Source organism: Haliotis asinina, chromosome 2 (assembly GCF_037392515.1).
Source record: "Haliotis asinina isolate JCU_RB_2024 chromosome 2, JCU_Hal_asi_v2, whole genome shotgun sequence".
Taxonomy (NCBI): Eukaryota; Metazoa; Mollusca; class Gastropoda; order Lepetellida; family Haliotidae; genus Haliotis; species Haliotis asinina.
The window spans coordinates 60,679,151-60,697,876 of record NC_090281.1 but is presented as its reverse complement, the minus strand read 5'-3'; the positions used below and the strand labels follow the sequence as shown (position 1 = coordinate 60,697,876).

General features: G+C 40.6%; 1 protein-coding gene across 1 annotated transcript in view; it reads left to right on the top strand.

Annotated features, from left to right (window-relative positions):
- Nucleotides 1–641: 641 nt before the first annotated feature.
- LOC137274064 (bridge-like lipid transfer protein family member 1) overlaps nt 642–18,726 on the top strand; it is a 79,050-nt gene continuing 60,965 nt past the window's right edge. The window contains exons 1-10 of the mRNA XM_067807044.1: nt 642–696; nt 2,958–3,247; nt 4,432–4,575; nt 9,328–9,484; nt 11,508–11,586; nt 12,361–12,554; nt 15,682–15,761; nt 16,346–16,487; nt 16,772–16,928; nt 17,905–18,075. Coding sequence (XP_067663145.1) covers nt 3,031–3,247; nt 4,432–4,575; nt 9,328–9,484; nt 11,508–11,586; nt 12,361–12,554; nt 15,682–15,761; nt 16,346–16,487; nt 16,772–16,928; nt 17,905–18,075 — 1,341 coding nt within the window. The 5' untranslated portion in view covers nt 642–696; nt 2,958–3,030. The remainder of the gene's footprint in view (nt 697–2,957; nt 3,248–4,431; nt 4,576–9,327; nt 9,485–11,507; nt 11,587–12,360; nt 12,555–15,681; nt 15,762–16,345; nt 16,488–16,771; nt 16,929–17,904; nt 18,076–18,726) is intronic.

Below are 18,726 nucleotides of genomic sequence, written 5' to 3'. Positions count from 1 at the left end.
GTGTTATTTTGTTTTCTTTGAATGTCTTTATATCTCAGAATATTGTAGGAGCTGTTCCCCATAATGCTTTGGTAGCTCGATCTCGCGTTGCCACCGAATTCGACGTTCACAACTTCCGAGTACACTTATTTCATACAATAACTAATAATGTAAGATCGCCCATGTGCTTAAAAGTTTCATAGTTTAGAGACATGTTCATTTGTGTTCGCTGGATCTGAATTTTGCTGTTTGACACTGGTTGAAGGACAGAGGGTAGTTGCGTCAGTTTCTGCTCGCATGACCGGTGACAAATACATGGCTCATGCTCAATGTTGTCTATGAAGCGAACCCTTTTCAACGCTGAACGAAATGGAAAGGCTGTGTGGAGTAATGGCGTTACGACTCGTCTCGTAAACAAAGAATCTCCGAAAACAGCATTTTATTTTACGGCACCTGATTGCCAATTGTGCATTTAGTTTGCTCTTTTTTATGTATTGTAACGTCATACAACATATTTCAAATGATGAGACGTGTATTTTCAAACTAACTTCATGTATTCGTTTGACAGAGGGGTCAAGAAGGTGAACGACAGGCTCGGGTAGTGCGATGGCACAGTGCAGATATCGAATGTTTCCGGATATAAGCTTTTCCGTAGCTATGTTATTTTCTATGTTATCGTCATTTACCGAGGTATAAGACCCCCACATTTGGATGCAGGTAATCGTATTTTGCATTCAATGTCTATGCTTTGTAATTTGTAATGTTGGAACTGTTTTATGGCATTATCCTTCCTGTCGGTCTGCCTCGGACAGTCTAACTCTAAGCCTGTCGAATTTCGCGTATATTATACATTTCTCCCAATAGCACCATCAATTGACAGTCAAGTAGCTATCGCATTGATAAAGAAGGCTAATCGGATGTTAATCGGATGAGTGGACGAACAGTTTTAGAATTTTACCTAAATCCCTGTGTTCGGCAACCACGACATCTCGATCGAGATTGTAATAGGCACCAGAGATTTGTGAGAATACTGTCTTAGTAGAAAGTATTTCGTAGATGTGTATAAGTTATGGAATAATAATATTTTGTAAGCATGTTAATTTTGATAATCACTTCGATTGTGTGAGTGATTATTAGTTTATTCATCATAATTTTCCGACAAGACGAAAATAGGTTAGCAGTGGATTAACACAAATGAGTCTAATCATCGAAAACAGGTTCCACTGAGTTGTTGTGAATGTTAATTTCGAAGTGTTGAGTTGTTTTGATTGTGTATATTGAAGTGTTTTGTTAATTACTTTGTCAGTGACCCACCTTATTATTTTCTCTACTGCTACTTCTCAAAATCTCATGTAGTTGAATGTTGATAATGGATTGGGAATTATCATACTTTCCAAATATGTTGTGTTTTTTTTCGCAAAACTCAAACACTTTTCGTGTACTGGCTAGCGACCAATTATCGCTGCGTACCAATCATCGCCAACACCTGTCTGTAGCGCTTGCGCAGACAGCTTTGCTTGTATTTCCATAGTATTTCACATATTGACACATCCTAAAAACGATAGGTAGCAAGAGTTAAAAATATTTTGAGTATTTTACGTTGTAGACATTACAAATATGAATCCCTCGGAAGACGAGACCCAAACACATTTGGGGGCTGTCACGTGACCATTAGTGGGTTGACATAAAATTTCATAAATGATGAGAATTGAATGAAAATCATCCTGGTTGTGTTGGGAATCTATAATCTCCAACTTGACATATCACTCCACAAAAAGTGCAGATTTTAATGCGTCTGAACATACCCATAATGCCAACAGTCCATCACTTAACTTTGAATTGACCCGAATTTCCATCTCTGCTTTATGGACTCAACAGATACAATGCAGACGATACTGACAAATTGTGAGTGTAAATTTTCACCTTTATCTTTACATTTTCCCCCGAGAAAGCAAACACTGCCAAAACTGCAAACAACTACTCAAAATGTCAAGTTTGGTAACTTCAACCCCGCTGTGACATCTCCATAGTCCCATCAGCTTATATCAGCATCTGTCAACATTCACAATGAAAGCAAGTTTTGTTCTTCTAAACTTCTTTTTTTAAATAAATCCCAATCATCGTGATCATGAAATTTCTTCAATATGTCAAGGTTTGAAACACAATAGTTTTATTACCAAGTTTATGTCAAATTAGGTGAATAACATAAAAACTTCAGAAATGGCGATAATTGGTCTTGTTAGTTGCGGGAAAGCACAATCTACACTACTGCGCTTCCTGTTGACTGTGTTTTGGAGAAACCCAATCGACAACAGTAAACAAGCAGAAAACATCGGTGAATAGCTGATCTATCATCATGATAAATTTTGTTTCATTCTGTGAAGAAATAATGGAGCAAATCATTAAAAAACGCTTAAAAATGGCGATAACTGGTCACTAGCCATTACAGTGAAGTCATAATGTCAAATTTCATCGAAAACATTTATGAATTCAAGGCTCAGTCTGCCTGCAAATCCTCCAGATTTCCACGTCTACAAATCAGTCTGATCTACAAATTCACCAACAGACATCCTCAACCTGGCACAAGTGAAGATATCACTATGTTGGTTATATGTGCATTCTCAGTTATGAGGTTTGCAATCACCTTTGCATTGTGATTCATTCTATTCTAGTCCTTCTTGAGTTGTTTTAATAGTTAATATTTTGCAACAGCATTAACATGATTAAAGGAATTAAATTAAATCATACTCTCTAATTCACTGCCTGGACAAAAACCATTTCGACCCATTTGGGAGGTTTTATTCTTCAACTGGTACATAATGTTTTGTCATCAACATGTCATCAACTTGCTGAATGAAACATATAAATGCCATAAAAACTCTTGCAATTTGTGTATTTTTTTATGAGAATCAACTGGGTGTTTGAATAGTTTACATCTTGCCAGTTTCCACATTATCACTATTTTTCTTCTCCCTCAGGTGTTAGATCACCATGCAACAGTCCTTCCCGTTTGAAGACACTTAATTCTGTCCATGTATTGAGAAGACACACATGACAGACATCATGGATCACATCAAGAACAGCAATTCTTCCATCATTCAGATGATTGAACATGAGCTGCCCAAGTCCACTGTCTACTATCTCCTCTTTGCCATAGTGATGGCACAGGCATGGACGGTGTACCTCTCCTACTACCATTCCCGCGTGCTCGGCCTCATCATCACTGCCCTCATCAACAAGTTTGTCAAATATGGACACATCAGACTGGGTATGTTCCTTTACACTTCTTTGAATATTGTGTTCTAGGTAAAACCCTGGAGGAATTGTCCTAGTTCATGCGAGCGATGGGGTAGCCAAGTGGTTAAGGTGTTAGCTCCTAACACCGAAGCTGTTTTGTTCCTGTTGAAATCAAAGGGAGATAACTGAAAGTGAGCTAGCTCTGGAAGACCAAATATAATGCAGAATCTGAACCCTATAAGTTTTATCATAATAATCATATTGCAAGATACTGTACCAGTATATACTGGTTTACCGACAGTTTTGCACAGCCCTAATATTCACTGAGAGAAGTGCTTAACTACTTCTAAATTCCAAGTTTGGTTTCAAGTTCTATTTTTTCATCTTCCTAGTCCCTTCTTTGACATATGTCATCCTATCCCAATTGTTTATATCAATGCTCATGGTGTTGATCACTGGGTTATCTGTCCCGAGCTCAGTTATTGACAGACCACCTCCATGTAGCTGGCTGGAATATCACTTTCATTCACTCACTCAGCCACTCACTCAGCCACTCACTCACTTGCTCACTCACTTACTCTACAGCACTAATGTTAGGTACCATATTCATTGTAATAAAGCACCATGCGGATATTTACAAAAGGGGACACAGTACAAACATTAAGATCCAACGTAGATGAGCCATTTTTTTTAATAATAATAATAAGTTTTATTAGTTATCATTTGGCTGCCTAGAAGGTTGATAATCAGAAATATCATCGATTGAAAGAATCGTTAACAATTACTGACCTGAAAATTGTGGCATAGATATTATCATATAAAATTTGTGCATTGAAATGTCTTTATTTATGGGTTGCCTCCAAGTTATGTTATTTTGTCCATTTATACACATGTCGCAACTCACGGGAGACATAAAATGTATTGATTACTTTCACTTCAAAACTGTTTTAGCATTTTTGCTCAAGGTTACTTCTCTGATATTTATCAATAATCAGTTGATATTTAGTTAATGATTATTGATCCCTATAATCCCTAAATTTTAAGATATGTAATACGCAAGCAAATATAGTTGTCATTTAAATGCTTGATCTGCATATGGGGTATTTATAAGATTACATACTCACTTGTCTTGAAGGTGACCAATCCCAAATATATTTATTAATTGGACTGAGGAGCTCAGTATGGCAAATACAGAATGTGTTCCTTCTATTGCAGGGTCCTTTTCCTTCTCTGTACTCTCAGGGAAGATCATGTTCCGGGAAGTACACCTCATCACAGAGGACTTTTCATTTCGGGTTCAATTTGGATGGATCATCTTCAGGTGGTGGAGGCCATACATCTACAAGGAACTCTCTGAAGGTCAGTCTCATGTAGATCCTGTACCCTCTAGGTGCAACATTTCACTGAAGAAACTGTACAAGACTTCTCAGGATAAAGGCTGTTTCTAGGTTTGTAAGGGGAGGTGGGGTAGTGTTATGGTGAAAGCGTTCACGCATCATGCTGAAGCCAGAAAACATTTTATTTGATTAAATTTAATCCCGTTTTCATTCATTAAACCCATTAACTGTAACAATGGAGCAACTGTGAGTGAAATGGCATCATCTCATTCCACACGCATACAACTTCTGCATACCACATTCGTGAGGGTCCATTTTTCACACCTACCAACATAGCACCAATTTCACTTTATACTCAGTGGTCATGAACAGATTACAGCCATGAACCCAAGGCCTGCGTTATTTTCTCTTTGAAATCATATTTGACAATTAATTGCCAACATTTTGTTTTTACAATCAGAAAGTCAGCAGTGACTTGTGAAAAGTTCTCAGCCTGAGTGGTTTTTCCCCACCAGGTAGAGACAGGTGTTTGCCACCAATGAGGACAATCATTTAGTGAGTCAAAGACACAAGAACTACAAACGTACTAATAGTTTTATCTCAACTACAGCTCTTTTGGTGAACCTACCCTCTGAAATCATCAGAAATGGACAAAACTGAATACAGGGCAGTCATCAAGTACTTACAAAAGAAAGGGATGTCCCCAACACAGATACATGCTGACATGGTCTCCACTCTAGGGGATGATGCTCCTTCATTTTCCACAGTAAAGAAGTGGGCTGCAGAATTTAAGCGTGGCAGACAAAGCCGTGATGATGACCCACGCTCAGGAAGGCCTTCAACGGCAACCACTCCAGAAAACATCACGCGAGTGCTCGATATGTTGATGGATGATCGACGATTAACTACTCGACATATTGCTAGTGTAGTGGGCATCTCTCTCATGAGAGATGTTTGAGAGGGTTGAGCATATTATCACCAACCAATTAGGAATGACGAAAGTTTCTGCAAGATGGGTGCCAAAGCTCTTGACAGCAGAACAGAAACGTGTCAGTTTCCAGACGTCCCTTGACAATTTGCGTCGTTTTGAAGCAGATCCCGATGATTTTGTGGCACGATTTGTAACCATGGATGAGACCTGGATACATCACGTTCAACCAGAAACAAAACTGCAGTCAAAACAGTGGAAGCATCCTGATTCACCAGCTCTGAAGAAAACCATGTTACCAAGTCTGTTCCTTCAACTGGAAAGGTGATGGCATCAGTCTTTTGGGATTCCAGGGGTATTCTGCTCATTGATTATCTTGAAAAAGGTCAAACTATCAACGGCAGATACTATGCTGATCTACTGAACCAGTTGCGAGAAGCAATCAAAGCCAAACAACGAGGGATGATCGCTAAAGGTGTCCTCTTCCACCAAGACAATGCGCCTGTTCACAAATCGGTGGTGGCCATGTCAACAATCCACGATTGTGACTTTGAACTCATTGACCATCCTCCTTATTCACCTGATTTGGCTCCTTCTGACTTCCACCTGTTCCCCAAAATGAAAAAGGAACTCGCTGGTCGCCATTTTGCAGGTAATGATGACGTCATTTCCGCTGTGACTGATTTTTTTAGGGTAGCTGAAGAAGATTTCTTCCTGACCGGGATTCGGGCATCGCTGGCAAAAGTGTGTGAACTTGGAAGGGGACTATGTAGAAAAATAAATTACAAACGTGGACTTTGTAACTTTTTTTCACAGTGAGGCTTAGAACTTTTCAGCCAACCCTCGTATATGGGACCAAAACATTGGTGCACAGTTGATCACTATTTCACTAAGTTGAATAACTGGTAGTATTGAGGGAACAACAACTGAATTATCATGTCTAGTGATGTTTGATTGCAAGTTTGATGTAATTACTTCTATTTTCATTTACAAAGTTCTTTTTTCACCTCCAAGGATGCAGTATAGTTTTGACTTGGCACAATGCACGAAATAGTAGTAGTTTGGTTATGTCCATGGAAAATCCGAATTTACTTGGCTTTTGTTCCGCGTGAGGTAATAGTTGCTATGACACATGTCTCCAATAACATGGAGGTTGAGGGGTCATCCACAGACCCAAAGACTCACATTATGGCAAGGGATGACTATCTGAAACTTGAAAGCGCTGTCTGCCTTTGAACGATTTTAGCATGTGGTTAGACAAATGGAAAACGTCTTTCTCTAGTTCATTACATACTAAGCTGTAATTCGAGGTAATAATAATTGCACTGAAAATTCCGAATGACTGATTACATTGACCAATCACAAGGTGTCGCATTGATTGTCATTTTAAAGTTATTTTAGCGTGGCTATTTTTGAAACATAACAGTTTTTGCGACCATAAAAGCACAGATAAGACTGTCATTTTGCTTACCGACTGGATTTCAGTGTACTGGTCCACAAGAAATGTTTACCAGCAATTTTCAGGTATATGCAGGTGAACAGAAACACTGAATAAACTTACTCACTGAGGATTTGTCAGCATCATACCCATGCTTTACCAAACAGGTAACTGTCTGAGACCAACACCACCTTTGTCTTTCCTCCCTCATAGAGCTGTTACAACAATATACGTCAAATATTTCCAGAGTCCACTCACTTTAACCACCAGTTTCAAGTCTCCATCAGTTCGGTCTTTGAAGCTTAGCTTAAAAGAACACTGTACTCAGAATGATGCCAGGTCCAGCCACTAGTTTCAGAAAGAAAACTTGTACTGCCCAGAGTCCAGCCTCAGCCCTGTTTGCACCATCCACTGATTTATGGTCTTGTGGCAAGAACACTGTGGTCTATGGCTTGCAGCATGTTTACTTTCTCACATATAATAGCAGTACATCACCAGAGGGAGCTTGGTCACCTCAGGCACCAGCCCATGGGTCCATTCTCAGAGCTCCTGATAAGTTTTTGGTCATGTGGGTGTGATACCCATACTTTGGAAATTAAGTAGATATTTCAAGTTTCAAAATGGTTTCTATGCTATTGGATACACACCATCTTCTTAACATCCAGATATTCATTTCAAATAAGTCTTTTTTTATTAAGAAATAAGATAACACAAAATCCTCCTAACAATGTTAAATTTGTTTAGACAAATTTTATTTCTTGTTTTGCAGATCCGCCTGCCATATTTTTTCAAGAATAAGAAAAAAAAATGAAAATCAATTTGCCCCGCTCAAAAAATAAAATCCTAATGTTTTTATTGGCAAAAAAAGTAAACTCACAAGAAAATACATTTTAGGTTGTATTTTGACCCATATTCACTTCATAAATTGCCAAAAGTAAAATACTTTGAGTATATAGAAGGAGAATTACTTTGATTGCAAATTTTGTTTATATTTTTTTTCCTGCCTGCCTTCAGGTTTTCAGAGGACAAAAATCCGTAAAACAAAAAATAAAATTGGTCTGGCCTTCTAGGAACAGCTAATGCAGCTATATTTTACGCTGTACAAAATAATAAGTGCCTGCATCCGTTTTGTTGGAAAACAAGATACCACGATGGCTATTAGTTAAGCCTTATCAGTGAAGATTTAACATCATCACTACCTGCACATTTGAATTGTATTTAGAATTATTCAAGATTCTTTTAATTGCAAATATTTGGAGGTGGAAAAACTTTAAGTTTGATTATCTTGAACTGATACAATATGCAACACGATGTTGATGTATTGGGTATTGACACTTTGTCATTTGGCATAGTGTAAATGTAAATATTTTGTGCTTTTTGATATCGGGGCATTTATTTTTTCCTACATATTGCATCTTTTATATAGCAAATTATATGCACATATGCAGATTATCTGCAGCTCAGAAGTCTACTTAACTACCAAACCACCATGATTACGTTGTGGTAGCCTAGTGGTTAAAACTTTCACTTATCACAGCGATGACCTGGGTTGAAATCCCTACATGGGTACAATGTGCAAAGCTCTCTTCTGGTATCCCCTGCAGTGATTTTGCCGGAATAGTACTAAAAGTGGTATAAAACTGAATTGGCTAATACACCAAACGCAAACTCAGTGAAGCCATTCATATCAAATGTCAAGAGCCTACCATCAACCGAGATCAAGGATATTACATTTCATCAGCTTATGATGCCCTCTTCCAAGCCCAATCAGCTGTATAAACCTCTCTGTTTTGTTAAACCATCCCTTACATTTGTACATCGCTGGCTTCTACTCCCTCCCCCATTGTCTACCCACTGGCTTCATCCCCTCAGCAGCTTAGCTCCAGAGTGTTTCAAGGCTTTAGTCCTGCTCCACCCTAAAGCACATGTAGCACATATATTGTCTCCTTAGTCAGGTGAATTTGTACAAAACATGCCTTTGTTCACCGAGTAGTCAATGGGTACTCGGTAGAACTAGATGCAATGTGACTCCTCCTAGCACCTCACAGGCAGCTTTGGCTGTATCCACCCCAGCTGAGGGTAGAAAATCAAGTGCTCAATCATCCATTTTCCTTCTGTCACAATAATGCAGTTACATCAACCCATGTTTGTTATGGAGTTATGTGCATTACATGATGGCTAATAGTGTTACCATTATTCTTATCATTTTTATTCATATCATAATCAGCAGCAGCAGCAGCATCCAAAATCTGCTGAAGCTTTCAAAACTCAGAGTAATCCAAAGTTCAGCCATACTTTTGAGGAAAAGTTATTAGTAGAGAATAGATGTTACTGAACTCTCTCAACCTATGTTTGTCTTCACAATCATGGATAGTTTTGCAACAAATTATTATTGTTTCTATTCTCAGACTTCTCCCATTCTGACACAAGAATGTCCTTATTCCTGGATGGAGTGGAGTTCCATGTGTACAACCGATCCTCCAACTACGCCAGACTAGAGAAGCTGTTTGGACTTAGTCCAGATACTGAATCGGACCAGGTGGATGCAGCACCAGGAGAGGGCAGGTAAGGTCATGCCTAACTAGCAGGGAGGAGAGGACAGGTTGAATCAGGGCTAATTAGCAGGCAGGAGGGGGCAGGTTGAATCAGGTCTAATTACCAGACAGTAGAAGGCAGATTTGCTTGTGGCACGGGTCAGGGTTAATAAGGAGGCCATTGAGTATAGAGACCAGGGCTACAATTACATAGGAGGCAAGATGGAGTTACACATATTCACTTGGAAGATGCACAAAGCATTAAAAGTGATTATCTGATTAGGGAGCAGAGGCACGGCAGAAGGGGTGATCATGGGCTAGGAGTTTGGCAGAGAAGGTGGTGGTGGGTCACAGAATTGGGAGTGGGGGCACAGCAGAAGAGGGGGTGGTCGCAGTGTTAGGGTGTGTTGGTACTGTAGAAGGGCTGGTCAAAGGGTTAGGAGTATGGGCACACCAAGGGTGGTCACAATTAGGGGGAGGGGGTTGCATAACAGAAGGTGGTGGTGGTGGGTCACAGAATTGGGAGTGTGGCACAGCAGAAGAGGGGGTGGTCGCAGTGTTAGGGTGTGTTGGTACTGTAGAAGGGCTGATCAAAGAGTTAGGAGTATGGGCACACCAGGGGTGGTCACAATTAGGGGGAGGGGGTGGCATAACAGAAGGGGGTGGTCACAAGGTTAGGAGAGCACAGCAAGGAGTGGTGGCACAGCCGGAAGAGGAGGTGGTCACAGTGTTAGGAATTGAACAAGACAGGAAGAGGAGATTGTCACAGGATTAACGAGTTTCAGCACAGCAAGAGGAGGGGGTGGTCACAGTGTTAGGAGTGTGGGCACATTAGGAGAAAGAGCAGTCACAGAATTAAGAGCGGGGTCACAGCAAGAGAAGGGGTGGTGACAGTGTATAGGGAGCGTGGCCACAGAAGGGGAGGGGTGGTGACAGGGTTAGGGAGTGTGGCCACAGCAGGGGAGGGGTGGTGACAGGGTTAGGGAGTATGGCCACAGCAGGGGAGGGGTGGTGACAGGGTGAGGGAGCGTGGGTACATCAGAGGAAGGGGTGGTGACAGGGTTAGGAAGTGTGGCCACAGCAGGGGAGGGGTGGTGACAGGGTTAGGGAGTGTGGCCACAGCAAGGAAGGGGTGATCACAGGGTTAGGATTGGGTGCACAACAGAAGGGGTGATGACAGGGTTAGGGGTGTGGGCACACCAGGAGAAAGAGTGGTCACAGAATTTGGAGTGGGGCACAACAGAAGAAGGGGTGGTCACATTTAGCAGGTGGGGTCACAACAGGAGAGTGACGTCAAAATATAAGGGAAAGGGTGGTGGCATTAAGTGGTTCCTTCAGTGTTAGAAGCCCATTTTGGTGCAAATTAGGCTGTTCAATCATTTTCCCTTTGTGACCACAGGTAACCTAGTGGCCATTCATGCCAAAAATCCGGTTTTGATTCTCTACATGAGTACAATGTGTGAGGCCCAATTCATGTGGGCCACCCACCACATACACACACAATGATATTTCTGGAACCTTGCTAAAAGTCATGTATCACAATATAAGCAAATGGGGCATGAAATAGGGAATGGGGCAAAACAGATGAAGGGGTGGTCACAGGGTTTGGAGTGTGGACTCAGCCAGAGGAGGGAGTGGTCACAGAATTATGGTGGTTACAGGGTTATGGATGGGGAACCACATCAGGAGAAGGGGTGATCTCACAGTAAGGAGCAGGGCATGGTAACGAGGTTAGGGGCTAATTTCTGGGGATGAGGTGTTTGTAAGATAGGGTGATGTAAGTAGCTGTTCAAGAAAAGGGCAGTGGCATTAAGAGTCCCTTTCATATGGTGGTGACACTGAGTTGGCACTGAGGTAAAACAAGGGCATATACAACCAGTTGACTAAGAGGAAGCAGGTAGGAGAATGGACTGAGGATCAGCATGAGAATTACATAGTGTATCCACTTCAAAAGTGCCTGGAAGAATTTCTCCTCTTCTCATAATGGAATTCCATGTTTTTATTATGGAATTCGATGTTCTTGTAATATAATAGTTACCATTAACTGTTGACAGTGCAATCAAGGTTCCTGAGAATGCTGACGGCTTGCACTGGAGAGACTTGATCCCAGTAACAAAGATTAACATCAACTCTGTGAGTATCCAGAGTTACCTCCTCCTGTATTATCATCTAATGTTTCCCTTGAAAATAGTCTACCAAATGTTTCTAAAGTATGTTTTGCACATTCAGTACATCACTTCCAGTGTAATTTCCCTGAGTTGAATACGTACTAGCTTTGATAGGTAGTATCCTGTGTTTGACATAAAATTTAATATTGTATCTTACTTTGATTTAGTTATTTGTATATCATTTAAGACACCCATACCATAACATTATTTGCATATCATTGATATGTTTGGATCATTAATGTCCTTATATCAAATCTGGCTCCCCAGCCGTTTGCTCTTGTTGTTCGAAGCAACTTGATCAGTAGCTAGGACCAAATGTACCCTTGTACCCTGCAGGGTTGGGACACTTTTTCAAAATATCAATCTCCAGATTGATTACATAATGCCATTTAGAAAGTGGTCAGTTGTAACATAAGTCTTATTTGGGATTACACTTTCTTGGTAAAGTACAAATTGTAGTACTCTTATTGGTTGAGTCCCATTTGGGATCCACATGGAATTTGCTAATTCCTGATGCGACTCTACCAAATAAAAGTACTAGAATTTGTGCTTTACTAAGAAAGTGTAATCCCAAATATGACATACATACAGCCCAAAAGCATACAGAGTAACTATTTTCAAGAGCCCTAAGGAATTATTTTGCAGAATTGCAGGAACTGCCAACAATATTTAATATGTTTACAGTAAATATTCTCAGCGAAGGAACCTTATATGTTGCATGTGTACCTGTTTGACCTAGGGACGAGTGATATTTGGAAACTACCTCGTCCCATACACATTGATTGGCAGTTTTGAGGAGGGCCATCTCATCTACACCACCAAGCCAGCGTCCACCCCCTTCGACAAGTTCATGCATGTGCTCAAGTGTAAAGTGGACAACATGAAGGTTATGTTGGTTCCAAGCCCCAAATTCACTGGACCCACAGATGATGAGTAAGTTAAATATCATAAACTATGTTTAAAATGAGCATGGCAATACAGTCAAACCCTGTTTATCCGGATGTTTTGATTTCACTCGAAAATCTTTCGGATAGCGAGACGTCCGGTCAACTGGATCAAACAAGCAAAACGTGAAAATTAAGTGAAAGCAAAAAATTTTCATGTACGTATGTCAATAAATCAACTGTCAATAGTACTAACAGTGAATCATCATAACATATAAGGGTACCGATAATACATGGAAGGCGGAACGCAGGTTACCATTCGTCTGGTTGTCTCGGACGTAATCATGTAGCGTGTGTAGCTTCAGATGGTAAGTTAAATGAAAAATGTAAATCAATGACAAAAAGTTTCTATTTTTCCAATTGCATATTCTTTTTTTAAATTTTAAATGCCGTAAAGACATATGACATCGTGTCGAACTTACGCTGTCTGCAGAAAGTAAACTTCCGAACAGGATCACATGACTTAGATCATGTGGGAGGCTATTCTTAACTTGCATCGTGACAGATAGTAGGGGTCGATTTATAGGTGTTATATACAGTACAATTACAGTGTAGTTTACCTTAATCCTACTTAACGTGTGTTTTCGCACCAAATCCTAATGAGTGACACGCATCACTATTGTTTTGATGGCTAATTAATCAATTCACACCAAATGCCTTCCGATAGATTAAGAATGAAATAGTCGTGCGGTAAACGGTATTGACGTGACACATACACATGCATGCTGCACACATCTCTCCGGATAACTAGATCATTTTTCAATGGAAATCTATGGGAATGGTTTGAAAATTTGCCGTCCGGGTCCGGAGGCGCAGGGTCCGGTTAAGCGCGTACAATTAATGAACGTAAGATTCATTTCACAAAAAAATCGTCCGGGTTTCTGGATATGTGGGGTCCGAGTAAACAGGGTTCGACTGTATACTAGGGGATGTCAATAAGTTCTGAGTCTTGAGCATTTTTCATACCCAGGTGTCACAGCCTATGGTACGACATTGAACCTTGGGGTGTAGCTGATGTGATATATAAGTTTTGGTATTCTACTCTCAGAAGTTATTGAACAGCTCACACTGACAGAAAGAGACCCCCCTCACGGCAATGAAAACGAATAAAATTGAGTATAGAACAGTAATTAAGTTTTTAGTTCTTGAAAGAAACTCGGCGAAGAACATTGAAGAAAGGCTTTCAGGAGTTTATTGGAAGTCTTCCCCTTCATCTGCTACCATCAAACGATGGGTCCGTGAATTTAAGCATGGTAGAGAGAGTCTTGAAAATGACCCCTGTCCAGGTCGCCCAACAACAAGCACTAGTCAGGTAAACATTGACAGAGTGCATAGACTTGCGCTTGAAAATCATCGAATCACACTCCACGAGTTAGAGGAGACCACAGGCATTTCACACAGATCCATCAAGACAATGCTTCATGAACATCTCGTCATGTCTAAGGTGTGCGCAAGATGGGTGCCAAGAATGCTTACAGATGAAATGAAGCAAACATGGGTCACCATAAGCAACTCCATGCTAACCAGATACAACAAGAATCCAGAAGATTTTCACTTTAGACTAGTAACCTGTGATGAAACCTGGATCCACCACTATGCTCCTGAGAGCAAACAAGAATCCATGGAATGGAAACATGTCACTTTTCCCAGGACCAAAAAGTTCAAAGCCTCCAGATCAATGCAGAAGATAATGGGCACAGTCTTCTGGAATAGCAAAGGCGTCATCCACACAGATTACTTACCAAAAGGAAGGACAATGAATGGGGAATATTAAACTAACTTGTTGAGGCAAGTGCGACAGTCAATCAAGGAGAAGCGATCAGACGTGGTATTCTTCTACATCAAGACAATGCTCCAGTACACACCTCTCGCGTTGCAGCCGCTGTTGTCCAGGAATGCGGGTACGAAATCTTGCCGCATCCCCCCTACTCTCCAGACCTGGCACCAAGTGATTACCATCTGTTCCCAAATCTCAAGAAACACTTGCATGGTCGTAGATTTCAGGATGATAATGAGCTTATTGCTGCTACTGAGACTTGGTTTGAGGACCGAAATGGCACCTTCTACAGAGATGGCATCAACGCCTGGCAGAAAAGGTGGAACAAGTGTCTTGACTCACAAGGGGACTATGCTGAAAAATAAATGTGGTTCATACCAATATTTTGTGTTTTTCTATGCAAGGCTGAAAACTTATTGACATCCCCTTGTATGTCTCATCAAATATATCCATAGAGGCCATTTTCAGAATGTGTATCCCAGATTAGCAACTATACAAGGGCTGAATGTTAGTGGATGTTGAAATTGTTGTTGTAGAGATAGTTGGTAGGGGTCATAGGGGAGCATAGTGGTTAAAGCGTTTGCTCATCATGCCGAAGACCCTGGTTCGATTCCCTACATGGGCACATGCTGGGAAGCTTGTGTCTGGTGTCCTCAACAATAGTATTGCAGGAATATCGCTCATTTACTTACTCACAAATAGTGATGGTGACATGGAGCCAAAGCATGTTTGCTTCCATTTCAAGTTAATGTGCAGATGTGTGTCTTTGTGGTTAAAGCATTTGCTTATCATGCCAAAGACGTCACATGACTTCAGTGTTAGAAGTCCATTTTTGGTGCAAATTAGGCTGTTCAATCATTTTCCCATTGTGACCACAGGTAGCCTAGTGGTCATTCACGTCAAAAATCCGGTTTTGATTCTCTACATGAGTACAATGTGTGAAGCCCAATTCTTCTGATACACCATGATATAACTGGAGTCTTGCTGAAAGTCATGTATCACTCACTCATTTTCCCCTAGTTTTAAAGAGAATTTATTTGACTCAGGGTTTGAAATAACCAAGTCCATAAAGTCACATGTTCTCTATACTCTATATACTCTATATGCTTTCACTGACATCATTCAACAATTTTATGATTGCTTTGATTTGTTTATTGCCGTGGTTTTTTCCTCCATTTTATGTCTCCTTGCATAACATCTTATACCTTGATGCTGGTGGCTAAACGAGATGTAACATTGTGGATGGTTTCTTATTTTATTTGTGATATTATCTATCTAGGTGTGTGCCATCCTTAACAGGCAAATAGATAACTGATGGTACTGTCTGGTTGTATTGCAGACCTCCAAGGTTTATGGGAGAAGGATTTGTGATTCTGCAGTCCCGAGACGTGGATATATACTTCTACATGGATGAACCTGGTATAGTCTCTTTTCATTTATCCAAGTTTAGGCCACTGAAATCTTAAAAACTAGTTAAAATGGAGAGGAGTTTATGTCATATGTTGCCCGATTTGCATTTGCTTGCTTTGGTAAAGACAAATAAAGACAGCCACAATTCTCCAGTGTTAGAGAAGCTTCACTGTTTGAAGGTGGCCAACAGAATCACTTTGAAGATTGTCCTGTTAACCTTCAAAGCAAGAACACACCTAGCCCCTGTGTATCTCCAGGAAATCCTCCAGGAGTACGAGCCTGTGGGGCCTCTTCAATCCATGGGACAAGGCGTGCTGTGTGGTCCACACGCAAGGACCACTACCTATGGAGATCGTTCCTTCGCCAGAGTAGCTCCACAGCTCTGGAATGATAAGACTGAGCCTTGTCAGTTTCCTGGCCACTGTAAAAACTAATCTCAAAACCCACCTTTTCTCAAAGGCATATGCCCAGAGTGAGTGGACATTGATACACAAGTGACATGCTTCCTCTCAAAGCTCTTTACAGCAGTTATACTGACTGTATTCTTGATTCATGATGATGATGATGATGATGATGATGATGACCTTTTACAGGGGTTGTTCCCCATGAGCCTGAGCTGATGGAAATGGCTGATGGTGAGGTGGTCGTACGGCGGACATACCCCTGTATGGGCGTGGACATTAAGTGTGGACGCAACACAGACTTCAATTATGGCCCTTGGGTCGACCGTCAGAGGTAATCACAAATGTCCTTACAAACAATTCAGAAGTTTTCATTAACTTCCTAAATGATATTGTATATTCGTAGCTTTTGGCCATGGTAGCCATGCTAATTTTATACCCAGAGCTAAACATAAAGTGTACATTCTGGACTACTAGTTGTCCGACTGGACAAGTCATAAAAATCGTATTGTCACAGCACAGTCTATCTATAGTGATATGAATTAACTATTGTCATGTGAAAACGATCAGATATTTTTTAACTTCTTTTGAGTAGGATACATTGTTTTTTGTTGCCAGGGAGCATCTATGGAAGTTCTTCTACCCGCCAGACTACCAACCACAAGTCCCAACAGTGGAATCTGAACCAGGGGAAAAACGCATTTACAAAACCTTTGAGGTCAAACTCACAATCATTTCAGCTGCAACATTTGATTTACTCTTTACCAAAAACTCTGTAAGTATGATTTGTTTGTGTCAAATTTGCTCATTAAGTGGCTTGGTGTTGATATTCAGTGTTGTTGCCAAGCAACCTGTGGTGGTTCTGAGAAGCTGGTTGACTGGTCAGGCTCAGTGATTTGGCTAATAGCGTGTCATTGCATCTAAATGTTGTGTAATTAGTGTAGTTGCTCATAATCTTTATCACTAGATTGTCTGGTCCAGACTCAGTTATTTCCAGACAGCCATCATGTAGCTGGAATATTGCTGAGTGCAGCATTAAGCAACAAATTCAAATCAGAGTAACACAGGATGAAGATTAGCTGAAGCCATTTATATGACTCAAGATGGTCACCATTGTAATTGGTACTGTAAGCAAACACGCATATGCTGAAGTCACAGCAGATGTTTTGTGCAGTAAGAAAGATGTGCCATCAGGACTGTGAGAGTGAGAACTACAGCTGTTTATAGAGTGCCTGTGTGCATGCACTTGCGTATGCTCAAAGCGCTAGCACATTATTACACATGATAACCTTAGCTGCCTGTGAAGTGGTCAAAAGTTAACAGTCACAGGACCTGTCCCACTGGGTACCCATTCACTGCGGTGTGAACAGAGGCAATTCTTGAACAAATTCATTTGCCTAAGGTGAGACCACATGTGTCATGTGTGCTTCATTATGGGGAAGGACTGAAGTCCTAGAAACTCAGAGGACACGAGCTGCCAAAGACAGCGACCCATCCAAGCACTGTCCGTAACCAATGTCGCTTAACTTTAACTGATTTGTGATGTGGGCTCTATGCGCAAGTTGCCATATTTCATCAAATGTGTTTATCAAAATGTCTACAATTTTCAAAAGTGAAAACAATGGGAAAAAAGATTTTGCTGGCCTGTGGCAGAGGAACCATAATGACTTACAGACAGTACTTACAACCCTGTGATAACTTTGTAAGTCTGTGGCAACAAACTTCAACCACATCCTTCCCTCCCTTTCCAGGAGACTCAGGCTGTGCACATGAACACAGGTCAAGGGTCGTACGTGGAGGCCATCATTCCATGGATGATCGAAGAGAAAGGATACACCTCAAAGGTCAAGGGTCAGCTTATGTTGCTGGACATGACCACCAGCATGACCTTCAGATCTCTGGTGGAGTGTGAGACGTTTGAGGTAGGTTGATAAGTAACCAGCAAACTCTAAAGCCCAGGCACTAGGGCTGTGATGATATATCATAGCATCAATAATCGGGATACTTTATCGAATGATAAATATGCGAATATTTCGTATCATGATATTTATCATTGACCTTGAAATTGTTAATTTTCAGTAGAAATTGTTGGGTATGTCAAAATTTACTCTTTTACTTGATTTCAGAACATACATGTTAAAGAAAATAACTGATAATAGCATATCAAGATGTGCACTGACACAAATAAAATCGTATTGTTCCAAGATACCGCAATAATGCCCCTAAAAGGCACTTTGTGATCGTAAGTCACTAATGTAACCTTAATGCAATGTTAAAGCATGTGAGTTTAGGTTACCCTTAGCGAAGGTTGCTTCATGAAAGGAGGCCCTGATGATCTTTACATTTTATTAATTGGTAAAGAGGGGGGTATTCCAAGTTGAAATTCCAAAATGTCAGATTTGTCATGATTTAGGAGGTAGTTAAGATGTGACTTTCATCTTATGGAAAAGCATTATATATTATTAAACTGTACATAAAAATTGTTGTGGAAAGTTCTTTATGTAATTATCAATTTACAATTTAAGCTTGTGTCTGAACACCTTCATTTGGGCCACATGGAATGCTTGACAACA